General features: G+C 37.2%; 1 protein-coding gene across 1 annotated transcript in view; it reads left to right on the forward strand.

Annotated features, from left to right (window-relative positions):
* Window positions 1–15,175, forward strand: part of TPH2 (tryptophan hydroxylase 2) — a 210,677-nt gene extending 195,502 nt beyond the window's left edge. Inside the window, exons 9-11 of the mRNA XM_072146721.1 lie at window positions 3,300–3,395; window positions 10,993–11,126; window positions 11,234–15,175. Of these exons, the coding sequence (XP_072002822.1) occupies window positions 3,300–3,395; window positions 10,993–11,126; window positions 11,234–11,408 (405 nt within the window). The 3' untranslated portion in view covers window positions 11,409–15,175. The remainder of the gene's footprint in view (window positions 1–3,299; window positions 3,396–10,992; window positions 11,127–11,233) is intronic.
* Window positions 15,176–15,771: the final 596 nt, after the last annotated feature.

The following is a 15,771-nucleotide window of genomic DNA, read 5'->3' on the forward strand; positions in this document are numbered from 1 at the left end:
GATGCCCAATGTTACTCTCCTCCAGGTCATTCTTTCATTCTAGTTTCCTCAAACTTTAGGGGAGAAACTACTGGGTGGAGCACGGAAAACATTCCACCAAGGGATGCACAGTGATGATGTGGATCTTCTTTCCGCACCTCCCTGTTTCCCTGAACTGGCTGTTAATTTAACAGGGGGACTGGTAAACACACCATCTTGTGGGCCCCCATGAGCCCCATACATTATAGGGTAATCCACCCTGACTCCATGTCAATTCTTAGATGGAGATTGGGGAAGGGAATCCTATTCTATTCAAAGTAACGTTATTTTACACATCATTTTCAATATCTTTACACATCTTTTGCAGACAACACTCATATTGTGTACCAGGAATGTCCAACAGCTGGGTTTTATTTAGTACATTTACAATCTTAACACAACAAAGGCCATGAGGGCAAGCTACAAAAGTAGGGGAATGAAAAGATTTCAGACAAAAAGCAGCACGCAGTTATGGCATAATGTAACAAATAGTTCTGTTACATAAAGAAAATCTGTAACATGCCATGCCGTTTCTTAGGTAGTTTTGTTTTCCTTTTATGCAAAGGGCAGTGTGAAAAGCTGACTTTTCTCTAGAGAGATCTTTCCATCATTAACTTTGTACATTTTACAAGTACTGGAAGAGTTATTAGCTAAAGCAGAGGCATCTGGAGATTTCTTGTGTAATTAAATTACCAGCTTTGGTTCTTTTTCAAGATTTTATATAAAGTTCAGTAACAGAGCAACAGTTTCTTTAACTATGTTGGTATAAAGTGGTCTAATGAAGATCTACTGTATATTGGGCTACAGAATTGACCTTCAAATTACTTTTGGGTATAACCCTTTTTGGTCTAATGAAAATCAAAGTTAGGGCATATTTATAGGTCAGGTCCACAGTGAAATCGGCATAGAATTGAACCTTAAAGGGGTTATTCGGGATTAAGAAATAATTTAGGGCAGTGCTGGGCTTTTAAAAAATAATAAATGTGTACTCCTGCACTGCGGTCTGTCTGTCTGTCTGATACGTGCCCCTGTAAACAAACAGAAGCCGCATGAAATGAGCGTCCGGTCAGCCAATGTGGAGCATGGATCAGATGGACCGCGCCACGAGACATCAGCAGCTCCAGAGTAGTACACGTTTATTATTTTTAAAAAGTCCACCCCACTACTGCCATAATATATTTATTAATCCAGGATAACCCCTTTAAAGGACATCTACCACCAGGATGAAAGACAGTATGCAAATGAGGGGCTCCAGGCTCCTTTAACACCTATGGAGCCTAGAACCCTTTAAATTTCTTTTGGATATCATTTTAACTACAGATAGCAGTGTTAATCTCTGTGCTGTTATTCACTACAGTTTTGTGGCAAATCTTATAAGTGCATTTTTTTGTGACACAGATTCCAAACCCACAGCAGAGAAGTCTGTTGGCATATAAATGGCTATGCAGATTACCTATGAAAACACTGGTATGAAATTGACATGTGATTTGTAATGAAGTCTCTGACAACACGAATTTCACTGTAACTTATTACAGTGATAAGCGGACCTACAATGTTTTGGTCCAGGCCAAATTTTGCAGTTTCAGCTACCCCAAACCTAGACTTTAGCCTGAGGTCAGCAGAAGAAGTGCTGGTACCAATTGCTTTGATCGCATGTGTTAACTGGTTGAATGATGCCAGCAAAGTAGCGAGTAGAAATTAAAGGAAATCTACCATCAAAGCATTATAAACCAGAGACACTTACTCATAGGGGCACTGTGACAGTGGTAATCTTCTTATAATTGTTCTCCATGGCCATTCATGGTTACCACATTCATGGTGCCTGGATCAGAGTAATTGCCCCTGGTTTATAATGCTTGATTTTGATGGTAGACTTCCTTTAAATTCAGATGTTTGTGGCCATTTTGCCAAGGATCATTGCTCCCTCTGATGGGTACTTCTAATGGTATTTAGGGTTGGTGCCCGAACTAGAAAAGAATCTGGTACTTCAAAGGGTTTGCTCATCCCTACATATAATTACAATTCATATTTTCAGTTGAAATCCAAAATGTAAATACTGTACCATGACCACCGAAAAGATATACTCAATACCCCCTGTATTCGAGAAAAGTGAGCCAATGATTAAGAGCAGCTCCTTCTTGTGGGGAAGTGACCTGAACATGTATAAAACTGTCTCCTATTTCAATGTAATAATTAAATATTTTACAGACTTGGTCAAACATGATTAGCCAATTACCAGTGGCAGGTTTTTTAATTTATTTTCTGGAGAATTTGTCATTATGAGACACCTTAAAGATTTGTAATACAGGATTATAGAGAAATAATATATATTTTTTTAAAGAATGGTAATAATGTTGTATATGTGACATATGAAAGCGAACCTGCTACCAGGAATGTCATTTTTAGCTGGTGACAGCTTCCAATAGTCTATGCTATGCTGATTTTAAAAAGGTCTTTGTCAGAATTCTAAATCATTTCAGTGCTTTATATAAGCTTAAAGGAAATGTACCACTTAACCAAAGTAACACCTATACAGACTCATCTGTCCTCCTCTTCATCTTGCTCCTGGCTGTGGTCTTTGCTAAATTTGACACCCCGGGTTGATGGTTATGCACGCCCCCGTGTGACCTTCTTCTCCAAAATGAGAGAGGAAGCCATCTGTCATGCAGGAGGCTTGAATTCACGCCTCTGGTGTGATGTCTCCTCTAATGCGAGAGGCTTGCATACTTAGCAGCCTGGACCACCGGACATCTTGACCCCACCCTCCAGCCTTCTTTTGTAGGCAATCCCGGGATGTCAAAATTACCGAAGATGAAGATGAAGGATCAAGATGAACAGGAGGTCTGGTGAATATGTAGAGGTATTTGTCACTTTGGTAAAGTGGTAGATGTCCAATTAATTTCTTGCTAGCAGTATATGTATAGTCACGAGAAGGCAGGGGGGCTGCATTTGCCTGTGTCTTCGCATGCATTCTCATTCTACTCCAAACCATCACATGACAGCAAGTGGGTAGGGGTAGACCTGCAGTAGAGAAGCACACACAGGCTGCAGCTGTCCCCTCTCCAGGGACTTAACAAATGCTGCTTGCATGGAGCCAGGTAATGTGAACTAAACTTATATAAACTACTGATATGATTCAGAATACTGACAAGGGCATTTTTAAAATCAGTATAGCATAGGCTATTGGAACCTGTCACCAGCTAACAATGACATTCCTGGTGACAAGTTCCCTTGAATAAAATACAACAAAGTTAACACATTAATCTAATATTTTTTTCTAGTGCTACTTTTTTACTATTGAGTTTGGTCTTTGCAAACAAGATGGACAGCTGCGAGCATATGGTGCAGGACTCTTATCTTCTATTGGAGAACTAAAGGTAAGACAACGAAAGCACTGGATTGCATCAACATCAATAAATTTTAATGTTTACAGAGATTATTGCAAAGGTGTCCTTCTATTCAGGCACCAATGTTTGATTACTAGAGAATTATCTTGTGGGATGGATCAGCATAATGTGGGGGTCAAGGTACTGCAATCTTTTCCATTCAGTTCGTACACAAATGCAAATTTCCTGATGCTGCATCCTTCCCAGGAAATAATCCTCTATTAATGAGATTTCAGAAAGAAATGTATTCCCACAGTTGTATATGAAATGGGAAATCAGTCTTTAACTCCGCACCTGTTTTCCATGTTGGACAAGCTATAACTGTTAGATTTTCCATTCCATAGCTGTAGGGGGAATTTTTAAGGGGGGTGAAATGTAGTTTTCAATGGCACAATTTTGGGATTTATATGTCCTACTGGTGAACTTTCTGCAGTGTAGTTAAAAAAATGCAAATCTGACATTTTTTCTAATAAGAATTTTCTTCTTATATTGTCAAACCTAAATATGCATAAAGCAATACCAAATTATTTGAGTATATTTGTAATAAACTTCCTTTGCATAATGAAATACATTTGGTGGAAAATAAAAACGTTTTGCAGCTCTACCTTCCAAGCACCAAAACTTTTAAATTTTTTGTCAATGTGGCTGTGTGAGGGCTTATTTTTTGCAAAAGGACTAGATGATTTTATTTGTACATATTTGGGGTTCATAATGTTTTTTTCATTGCATTAATAAAATTTTTTTGCCATTTGGGCACTGCGCCCCATGTTTAACCGTGATGTTTATGGGGTTAAACACCCAGGATCTGAGCTTTTCCTATCCCGGGTGTTAGTGTCGGGACTGGGCTGTGTTAATACAGCCTTGCCATGGCACTAGCCGGAAGTGATGTCCTGAAATCTACTTCTGGCGCGGCGCTGTAGAAAAGCATCAAGTCAGAAGAAGTACCCTTAATGGCCAATGTAAAAAGATGACACGGCGGTTATTAAGGGGTTAAAGTGGCAGGCATTTACAACACTATATAGCTTTGTAGTCAAATAACTAGATTTTATTATGATAAAATTGAGATGTCAATCTTCAGCTTGTTGACTGCTTCCCAATAGCAACCAATAGAAAGAACCTTTGGAAAGACAGCAGCATTTTTTTTGTTCTATCAGTTTTGATACATTTTAGTTTTTTACCTAATGCCACTGTTCCCCATTTGACAATAACACAATTTTAGTAAATATGTTGGCTTCAGGAATGTTCTTTATATTTCTGTTTGCAAATTACATCTATGGTTCAATCTTTTATACTGATATGGTTCATTGTCATGTCATGATATTCTACTAAACAAAAAGCCATGAATTTGATTTCTTAAGGAAAGCGTTTATTTATGTGAGGCTTTATAAAGGAAAGAAAACAGAGAAGTAAGCCAAAACACTTCCACATATAAAAATATTAACAAAGTATAGATATTTCAAGTGACAAAGGCTCCACAACTTTCCCAAAGACATACAATAAATATACTATTATGTGGAAATCTTTTGTTATATAGCAGGTACTGTCTTAAGGGCATAGTCAGAATTGAAGTGATGGTTGAAAAACCTTGTGCCTCTGCAATCTGAAATCATTCTGTAACCGAGAGGGAAAAATAGTAAACCTGGTGCATTACCCCAGGATATAAAATCATAAATTGTGCATTGTGGTACTTGATCATTACAAAGTAGACAGTACCTTTCGAGTGACCAGTGATATTAGAGATATATAGTTCATAAAGCATAATCACCATTTTACAAGGCAACACGGCCCGTTATCCAAGGAACAATATGGCACATATCACTTTTAGTGACAGAGGTTCAGTTACAGGTACTCTATAATACTGGATTTAAGAATCATTTTAGCAACAATTTCCTCCAAGGTATCACTTAACTTTGAAGGTTGTGGTTATTTTCTAAATTTTGGGAGCTTTTTATCTCTAAATAGAAATACACTGATTCCTTTTTGCTTCCTTTGAATTGTCTTTGCATTTCAAATGATTTATATGCATGTCTGGTACATGTAAAAATGCTCTTTCTGCTTTTATCCTTTAATGTGGTCTCCTGCAGAGAGGGTTGTTTCTATATTCCATATATAATACAAATGGAGATGAAGCCATCTGCATAGGTGATCAGCTGACAGGAGAGAGCCGCATATATTATATGTGATTGATGGTTTACACTGAGTTTAATGCAGGTTCAGAAAAATAAGTCTAATGTGCTACAATTTGGAACATTTCATTCCCAGTTTAGGAATTTGCATCAATACCAATTTTTTATAATCAAGATTTACAACACTTTAAAGACTGTTTCCACCTTTATAGATTGTTCCCATTTAACTTTGAAATACACTAAATTCTATTCCCAGTAGATGCAAGTCATCAGGAGTTGTGGACCTTCTCCATTGCCAGATAAAAGATTATTGATACACAATAGTTCGCAATCTGAGACACTCTAGAAAGTGAACTTTGATTGCCAGCAGGCATAAAGTTCAAAAACAATTTCAGAAAATCTATGATTGTATCAGCATGGAATAAAGGGAGCGACATAAAAAGATTGATAGGTTGGCATATACCACTGAAAGGGTTTACACTGGTATGTAACGATTCTAGCCGGCAATGCTGTGATTATCATAGGGAACATATTCTAAGGGAACATATACTAAGGTATCCTGTGGTTGATCTAGGTTAGTGATAACGCATGACACTTTTTAGGGAGAGAGGTAGTTGCCGCAAAGTGTTGCACCGGATGAGAGAATGGAACTTTGCAACATTTTGCAGTTAGATGTGATGTAGGTAAGACACCTAGAAGGCTAACTTTTCAAGACCCAGGAGGGTAATGGAACCTCACAAAACATACATTTCATTAAAAACAGTCCCATTCTATTATCTTTCTTTCAGCACTAGGTGCTATGCATTCTGTAAAGGTAACATTCACCAGGTATTTGCGAAAACTCATACTGACCACTAACAGAGTAATCTCTGGAGAAAATATATTTTCTTTGATTCAGGTATTTTATGCAGCTTCTTACAATAGAAACTCACACTTTCATGAGTGGTTAAAGAAAATAATGTTCTGTGTCACAACAAACTTTTTGCCAAACCTCAGCTTGGCTGAACTGATTTGGAAGCACCAGAGTGATTTATGATGCTATCTGTTTAGCCTGAACTTGGTCTATGAAGCATGGTCTATGAGATGGCTTTAACCAGATGCATTTGCCAGAATACCCACAACCTGTCCAATTCTGCAATCTGCATTACTGCAATTTATGATACTGTGAGCTTTGGCTATTCTATGCCTCCAATTCCCTTTAATCAAATAACCTATGGTGCAGTACTGAATGAGTCCACACAGTTCACAAGGTAAGATGTGGCACTCATCCCATTCAATCTAATGTAACTTTAATTGGACATTACTGACAGTGGTGCTGAACAATAATCTAGTTATCTAAATCCCAAAACCAAAAATGTAATAAAAGGATAAACTGCTGGCACAGGTAATAGTTTTATATCTATATGTTAATAGATTGGGCTATTTGAATAATCTATACAAGTGGTGTGTAGTACTGCAAAACCTGCTGATTGTAGTTGTAACGGATCGGTGATATTAAATAAGATAAGACTAAGTCACTGATAACGATAAAGAATATTCTTTGAAAGAAAAAGTTAAGTGCACTAATGAAATCCACACACCAAAGACAGTTGTCGACACTCGGGCGTCTGTGGAGTGAATAGCTGCAATGGCGTGTGAGTATTGAAAGCGCAGATCCTTTAGTGGATATGAAGTGCACCACAGGTCACAGCGTGCTCTGTATCTTCGGGGTATTGTATTGGCATAAAAAGCAGATAACAATGTATAATATGACTTGCAATCCTAATAAGCAGATGTCAATTTATAATATGTATTGCTCTCTTAAGAAGCCAATGGCAATGTATAATATAACTTGCAATATTAATAACAGAAGACCTGGTTATCTATCACAAGGTGAGTATTCTGAAGAAATGTCTAGCACTTAAATATGTCTAGCACTTTGGGGAATGGTAAGAAAAACATTTTAGATTGGTACTAGATTGGATGTTGTATATCTGGACTTTTCAAAGGCATTTGACACAGTGCCATATAAAAGGTTGGTACATAAAATGAGACTGCTGGGACTAGGGGAAAATCTGTGTATTTGGGTAAGTAATTAGCTTAGTGATAGAAAACAGAGGGTCGTCATTAAAGGCACATTCTCAAATTGGGTTGACGTTAGCAGTGGAGTGCCACAGGGGTCAGTATTGGGGCCACTTCTTTTTAATATTTTTATTAATGACCTTGTAATGGGTTTACACAGTCAAGTTTCAATATTTGCAGATGATACTAAGCTGTGTAAAGTAACCATGCTATTGGTTAGAACAGACTGTTGTACTTTAAGTCATTATATGAATTACATAATATTGGTTTTATAATATGCAGGTGTTCTTCTGTGGTCACAATTTCTTGATATATAGGCCCACATTTATCTATGTGGAGTTTGCCTATGAAGCGTGCGCACGTTCACAGGCAACGTTCTGGTGCACGTTCTTCATGAATCTGCGCTTCCTGCATTGCCCTGACAGAGTGCACCAACTATTTTTTGGTGTACCTGTACCATAGGGCGTGTGACACAATTCTGTGGGAATCTGTGCATGATAAATGTGTCATACAGTCCGACTGTGCTCCAGAAAGCCCCTTTCAGTGCAGAATTTTGTATAGTGCAGCCACAACATAAATGAGTCACATGCGTCACATATGTGGTGCTAACACTTCTTAAATATTTGTGCAAGCAGTTTGCACATAAAAGAATGTGCAAAGTCTGACAGAAAACTGGCACAAGAACCTTAGTAAACGTGGGCCATAATGTTCTATTTTTAAATTGCAACTAGGACATCTGATGCAGAAATCAAAATAAGACAAGTGAAAGGGGGGAGGTAGAAAGAAAATACCATTATAGCCAGGGAAGTAACACATTGTTAAAGAATACCAGCTTTGGAACACAATAAAAGATTTGATTTGATGAAGGGACGATGGAAAACAAAAGTAGCACCTTGAAAGACTCAGAACACTGTCATACCACCTATTCTCGTTAGCACAGATAATTGGTGCTATTTTTATTGCAATTAAATGACATTTACATTATTTTTGCCATGGTTTACTAGAACATAAATAGCATTTCCATTTTTATAGTGTCTTTTCCTTAATGTTGTTTTTAAGCTATAAGGACATTTACGAAACTTATATCGTATCCACGTAATTAAAAGAAATGTAACGAAAAAAGAACTAAACAAGCTTAAATGTCTTGTTTTTAACAATTACCTATGCAGTATATTATTTCGAGAGTATTGTTTGTAGAGTGTTTTTGAAGATTCTAAATTGTCTTGAAACAGAAACGTCTCTATGCCAGACAATGCACTGTTATATTTAATATTTTAGTTTTATTGCAACTTAAAGGGAACCTGTAACCAGATTTTCTCTAATAAACCTTATGACAGGTTCTAATAGCACTATACTAACTTGCGCCCAAACGGTTTTATAATAAAAAAAATGGATGCTTCTTTTCCCTAGAATTTTGTAAGTTCACAGGGCAGCCTGCCAGATGGAGTAGCTTGTAACAAGGGGTGTATGCTATTCATGTGTGACTTAGCCTATGTCTCTGGTATTTCTCTCATCTCGGCCAGACACGCCGGAGATGCTGGACACATGGGCTGAGACACACATTAATTTTTACTTTGCACTAAATTAATCTTCAATTTTTTTCTCTTTCATTATGGGCTATTGAGCACTTGCACTGTAAAAAGGCCATAGGGAAGATATTGAGAAGCTTAGGAGGAGAAAGATGGGGTGTAGACTGATAGTCCTGAGAGCCAGTACAGCCCTTAGTGGAATGCATGTGTGGAAAAGTAACCTAGTGTCACAGAGGAAGAGGTACTACTGGGAAGTACCTGTAGGTAAGTCTCTTTGGGAAGAGTCAGTCGACCACCGCAGTAAATGATGGTACTAGCTGACACCTGGGACTGGAGTGTAAGGGGCACCTAGTCTTCACTAGAGCCCGCCACAAAGCAGGATGGTCTTGCATTGGTGAGGGCCACCAGGTCGTTCCACAGGTGCAACTAGGCCCGCGGTGATAGCTAAGGTAGCAGGATAGCAGGTCCAGATAAGAATGGACAGGCCCACGGAGGAATGCTGGTGACTTGGAAGCATCTAGGAACGCTGGAGACATAAAGGAGCATCGGGGAATGCTGGAGACACAGGAGCATCTGGAAATGCTAGAAGGACTTTCTCTTCAACAGGAACGGCTATGGGAAGTGAGGTCTGGAAACCTTGGAAGTTCCTTGGAAAAATCTGAAGATCTGGCAAGGAAGGAAGGGAGGTGCTGGATTATAAGGCTGAGCCAGGCCAATCAGGAGGATGCTGGCCCTTTAAGTCCAGGAGAGTCAGCGTGTGGGAGCCCTAGGAACGGGTATGCGCATGGACTAGTCAGAAAGGAAGCAGGCCCGTGGAAAGGTAAGTCTGAGTCGGGGGGCACCACACCACACGGGAAAGCATGGGTGTGCTTGCGATCCGCGACAAGGATCGCAGGTGCATCTGTGACAGTCCCCCCCCCCCTTTAGGGCCCCTCTTCCAGGGTGCGCCGCACCAAACAGGGAGGCACGGGTGTGCCTGCGATCCATGACAAGGATCGCAGGTGCATCTGTGACACCTAGTTTATGAACAACTACTTTTAACTTTATTTCTGTGAGTTTGATCTTAAAAATCGTCCAAGAACTGGTGACATTGGAATATGTGGAGTAAAAAATTCTATGATGGATGATGGAAACCTTTCCCCTGCCAAATGGAACTTGTCACTTGATATAGATTTGTAGAATTATATGCAGTCAGTCTCACTCTGGAAGAACCTACAGGGTTTCATATCCAACATCTGTATCAACATATTTGTCATATAGTCAACCAGCACAGCAGAAAGATTACATTTCATTAGTTGGCCTTTACTTCTTCAGACATTTGGAGAACTTCACGCTGAGAGGCCACATCATCCGTTGTGGAGTCTTTACTGGCCTGGAACTCCAGGATTGGATGCTTTTTTTTCCATAGACCGTGTCAGACCTGTCTACAGATGTTTTGATATTAGAAATCATCTCCATTTACACCAATAGGGCCAAGCTACAGTATCATTTACTCCCCATAGACAGGTGTTCCACTGTAAAAAGCAAGAACCTTTATTCTAATCCTGAAGAACTCTGTGCTCTTTGCCCAGCAAGTGGGTCAAGACTATAAAGGTCTCTACATAAAACTACATTTGTCTTCTGTTTTCATCGAATGTTTTAAACATGATGATATTATGTAATACAGAAGAATCTTTTTAAGTACAGTGTTTGTAAGGCTTACATGCACAACTGTTAATTTATGATATGAGCAACTTAAAATATTCACATCACATTTTCAAAATGAGGCACCTGCTTCTAAAATGTTACTATTCTACAGCAAGTAACTGATTTGTTTGGCTTCACTCCCCTAAGCGCTATTCTAAGAGGTGTGTTTGGTTTTTCTTTTTGCAGCATGCCTTGTCTGACAAAGCTATTGTGAAAACGTTTGATCCAAAGACAACTTGCTTGCAAGAATGTATTATCACCACCTTTCAGGATTTGTACTTTGTGTCAGAAAGCTTTGATGAAGCAAAGGAAAAGATGAGGTAAATTCAGTTATTGGGAAAAGGAAGACTTGGGAAAAATTCTATAAAGCATTTCTTCATTACCATAAGAATTTAATTCATTTTTTTTCTGTCTTTAAATCCCATAGAGAGTTTGCAAAGTCAATCACCCGTCCATTCTCAGTATACTTCAATCCTTACACCCAGAGTATCGAAATTCTTAAGGACACCCGTAGCATTGAAAATGTGGTGCAAGACTTGCGATGTGACCTGAACACTGTCTGTGATGCTTTAGCAAAAATGAATAAATATTTGGGAATTTGAAAAGTAGTGGCTGATAATAGATGTCATCAATACATTTCATCTTAAAGGGGGGTTTTCAGGCAAAAAAAAATAATGAATAATCATTAAAAGGTATTGTTCTACCACTGACCCTAGTCTCATCTTTTTCACACTATGGATTAAAGCCAAAAACATGCAGGCATGTACTTTCTATGAGAGAAGCACCTGCATTAAAGCAAGACACACTACAGATAGAGTTGTCTGCTTCCGACACCATCCATAATGTAAAAAAGCTTATTGACAGGGGTAAACACTACCAAAACTACCTTTTTGTGACCAATCCATGGAGAAAAACATTGTTTATTGTTATTGAACTGTGAAAACAGTAATAATTTAATTGAAATATACTACTTGTAGAAGATTTATGAGCAATAAACAGTATTTTTTTTACTTTTTTGCTCCAAAACCCCGTAAAAACGTGACCATATTATCAGTTGTAAGATATTGATTTCTCTGTTGTAAGATATTAAAAAATTATTATTTTTTTAAAAATCTATTTAAAAATATACCAGTTTAATGTAAAGTGCTATAATTTATTAATATACATTTACTAAATATATAAATTTAATTAACTACTATTGCTGTACTTGAGGTTAACTGAGCACCCTCCGCATGAAGTAAGCACATAAAGGTCTACTAAAAGGTCTACAAATATCTGGGTTGCTGCGCACTCATGAGGTTCCATATTATACACATATGTCATTTAGCTGATCTGATTTTCCTTTACAGAGCTGAAAAAATTAAGATCCTTGACTCATCATTGACACTTGTCTCTGACAAAGCATACTAAATGTTGTACCTATAGGAATATCACATAAAATTATATTGCTTGCTTGCTCTACAGAAGACACTTTTTGTTAGTCATGTGAACAAAATGTCTCCCTTTAGTAATACTGTACTAATACAGACATCATACAGTTTTTTTATTCTAAATATATCTTCAAAAATACACATGGGTAGACTGGGTCAAAAGCACGAAGAGCAACAATCCCCCACATTTCTACCTTTAAAGTTATTTATGCCTTAATCATTTTATTAATATAGGTAAATCTATCTCATTCAATATACTCTGTGTCTAACTGTATACAAACCCGATTATTTTCCCTGTTGTTTCTAAGTGGCTTTCTGATCTTGGACACCTGGGAGTCAAATAACTCCACCTACTTCATGCTACACCCATGTGATAGTTCGGGAGACTCAAATTCTTAAAACAGATGTGGGTCCCATTATGACCCCTTATCCAGATGGATGGAAAATTATTAAGATGAGTGTGGATCCAATATTTAATGGACTTGTGTTTAATGAAACGTGTTAACGTAGATCTACAGCAATGGTAAAAAAAAATATATTTTTGCAACATACTACCTGTGCAATAAATTCCCAGCATATCCACACTATAGATAGTGTATAACATATGAACTATGTTTCCCTTCTACTGACACCTTGGTGAGACTAATGATATAGTGTAAGTAGTTTGATACCTTCTGTGTAACATTTCCTTTTACATCATTATTTAGTTTGCCAGTAAAATCAAAGTACTTCTAGTCTTATCCATCTCTGTAAATCAAGCAGTGAGTGAAAACAGCTGGAAAAACAATCTGAATAAAATGCTTAGTCGTGTTTCTATTTGCCGTCACATTAGCAAAGAGGTTTCTGTGCATTGTAGCTAATAATGGGAATCCAAACAAATACACTTGTTTTCCAACTTGAAACCTCATGAAATACGAGTGCAATAGAGATGTCTAATTGCTTAAATAAGTAAATCAATGTGAAGTGCTGATCTAGTTGTTCGATATTTGTACAGATATAAGTGATTAGCTTTGTCCTGTGAAACCTAACAACAGAAAGAAAAGTATTTAAAAGTTCACTTTATCCTATCTGCAATAGAGCATCCTATAGACTTGTTTGTTAGTGCAAGTTATTAGCCTAATATCTCACCACCAGAACATGTTGAGTCATAGTGCTGGCATAGCAAATGAACATACTTTGCTAAATAAATCCATTCCTGTGTCCTTCCTTTTACCCTGTCTTTCTTCCTTACTTAAGCCGTTTCTGTAAATCAGCTTGCTCTCTCCATACACCACTGGCAGCTTATCACATAAGAACCTGATAATTTTCTAATGACTTAACTCTTTACACACTGTCTTTGAATAGTCTTCTTCAAAGAGCAAAATCATCAAGGTAGAAATGTGCGCGCATGGAAGTAGTTAATCATTAGTCTTATTATCTCCCTGAGGTGGACAGAGCTATCAGTGCTTTTAGATACTTTTCTTACTGGAGGAGAAAGAGCAGAAACAAGACACAGAGAAGCTGCATTTTTTCAAAAGGTAATCTATAATAAGAACTGAAGATGATAAACCAGCGTCACCTAGTCTTAGAACTAGAGATTCTGGCATTGGCTTTAAAAAAAAATGTAAATAAAGTTGAACTCCTGCAGAGAGCATCAACATAGCCCGTTCAGGCTCCCGCATCATTGCCTAATACACAACCAGTGGAGCACTTCTTAACTACCTCCAACTCTGGACCGTCTACCAGCTCTCTCAAATCCTGCGGGAGGCTGTGACACAGAGCTCAGTTTCTGAAGCTGCTCTTGGGTTTAGAATCCAGCTGCGCAATGATGATCTCAACCCACATGTGCGTGATCTGGAAAGAGTCAGATGATGTCACCGGCTGCCAAAGAAGGTGCAGAGGGGGAAAGAGCTATGGTGATGCCCCTGGCGTATTTCCCCCTTAATTAATTTACATATTTAGAAAAGTTATTTTTTAAATGAAACAGTGGATCAATTTTATTTCCCAGATCTTAGGTGACTTAATTTGGTTGATATATTTCCTTTAATGAATAATATTTACTATTATCACCTGCATTATTCATTTTGAAATATTTTTTTTTTCTGATATTTAGTTACTCATTAAATGTGCTGTCCTATGTAAGTGGGTCACATCAAAGGGACAATTCCATTCTACTTATTTTTTAATTTATCTTTTTCATTTGCATTGTTTTCAAAGTACCATTCCCCAATGATTGGCTTGCCTCTGTAATTATAAATTACAAAGATGATTTTATAATGTTAGGACCATTTATAGTTATTATATTATTAAAGATGTAGCCTACTATAGACATACATTGTTGATAGGAATGTCCCTTGATGGTCAATGGGTGTCCGATAATGTAAAGTGATTACAGTGTCCTTGTAATCATCAGTTATGTCAATAGAGGAAGACATTGCGCGCTTCTGCTTGTGTATGTTACTGAGGGGACGATTATAACTATAGCTCTTTTAGATCCTATTTAAAACCCTAAAGTACATATTGCGATGTTCACTGGATTCTTTCACATGACAAGCTTAACCCTGCTTCATCTGTAAATCTTCATTGTTCACCACAGAAGATCCACATAATCTCAAATGCTTACAAGCCTAGTCTTATGCTGTAAGAGGTAATTGTTATCACCTGTATAGTAATAACATAATTATACCATTTGTGCTTCATCATTGTGTGGATTCTTCCTTCAGGTTTTAATGTGCCTTTTAATGAAGTCATTTGCTTGTATAATGACATTTATGTAGAAAATGTGTATTGTAATGTTATAGAGCTTATACTGATCATAAATAAAGAATCGTTCACCATCTCAAGCCAAAGATTATAAAGTAGTGCTGCCAATTCTTGAAATGCTGTTCTGTGTACTGTACATTATAAATTATTCATAAATTGAATTGTTTTTATCTTTCCCAACTGAGTTACATGTATGATTGAAGTAATAAATGTTGACTTAAAGTTACTTTCCTCTTAATTATGTCTTCTTGCTGCAAAACCTCTGACTTAAGGACCCAAGTTCTTCATTAAAGAATACTGACTGTTTCATTGTTTGAACTCTTAGTGTTAGGTCTCTTGCTTTGTAGATGTGAGAAGACAAGATTTGTTTAGTAACACCAAATAAAATTAGTTAGAAGGTTATAGGGGACACAACTTAACCCATGAAGGACAGAATGTAGTTTGAGCTTTAAAGTTACATCTCTACATTGCGGAATAATTCTTCAAAGTCTCTTTAAATTCTTCTATGTAGTAGAAAAAGGAATATATATATACAGTATATATATATATATATATACATATATATATATATATATATATATATATATATATATATATATATATATATAGCCAAAGTATTTATTATTATTAGATATTATTATATTTTATTATTATATATTATTGTGCAAACTATCAACTAACAGTCTTACTACTTCTTGGACTGATTGAGTAAGACATCAGATAATACTTTAAAGTAACTCTCCTCTACCAAACCACAATTGGGTATATAACTGTGTACATCTCGAAAATCCTA

The sequence above is a fragment of the Engystomops pustulosus genome, chromosome 4 (genome assembly GCF_040894005.1).
Source record: "Engystomops pustulosus chromosome 4, aEngPut4.maternal, whole genome shotgun sequence".
Classification (NCBI taxonomy): domain Eukaryota; kingdom Metazoa; phylum Chordata; class Amphibia; order Anura; family Leptodactylidae; genus Engystomops; species Engystomops pustulosus.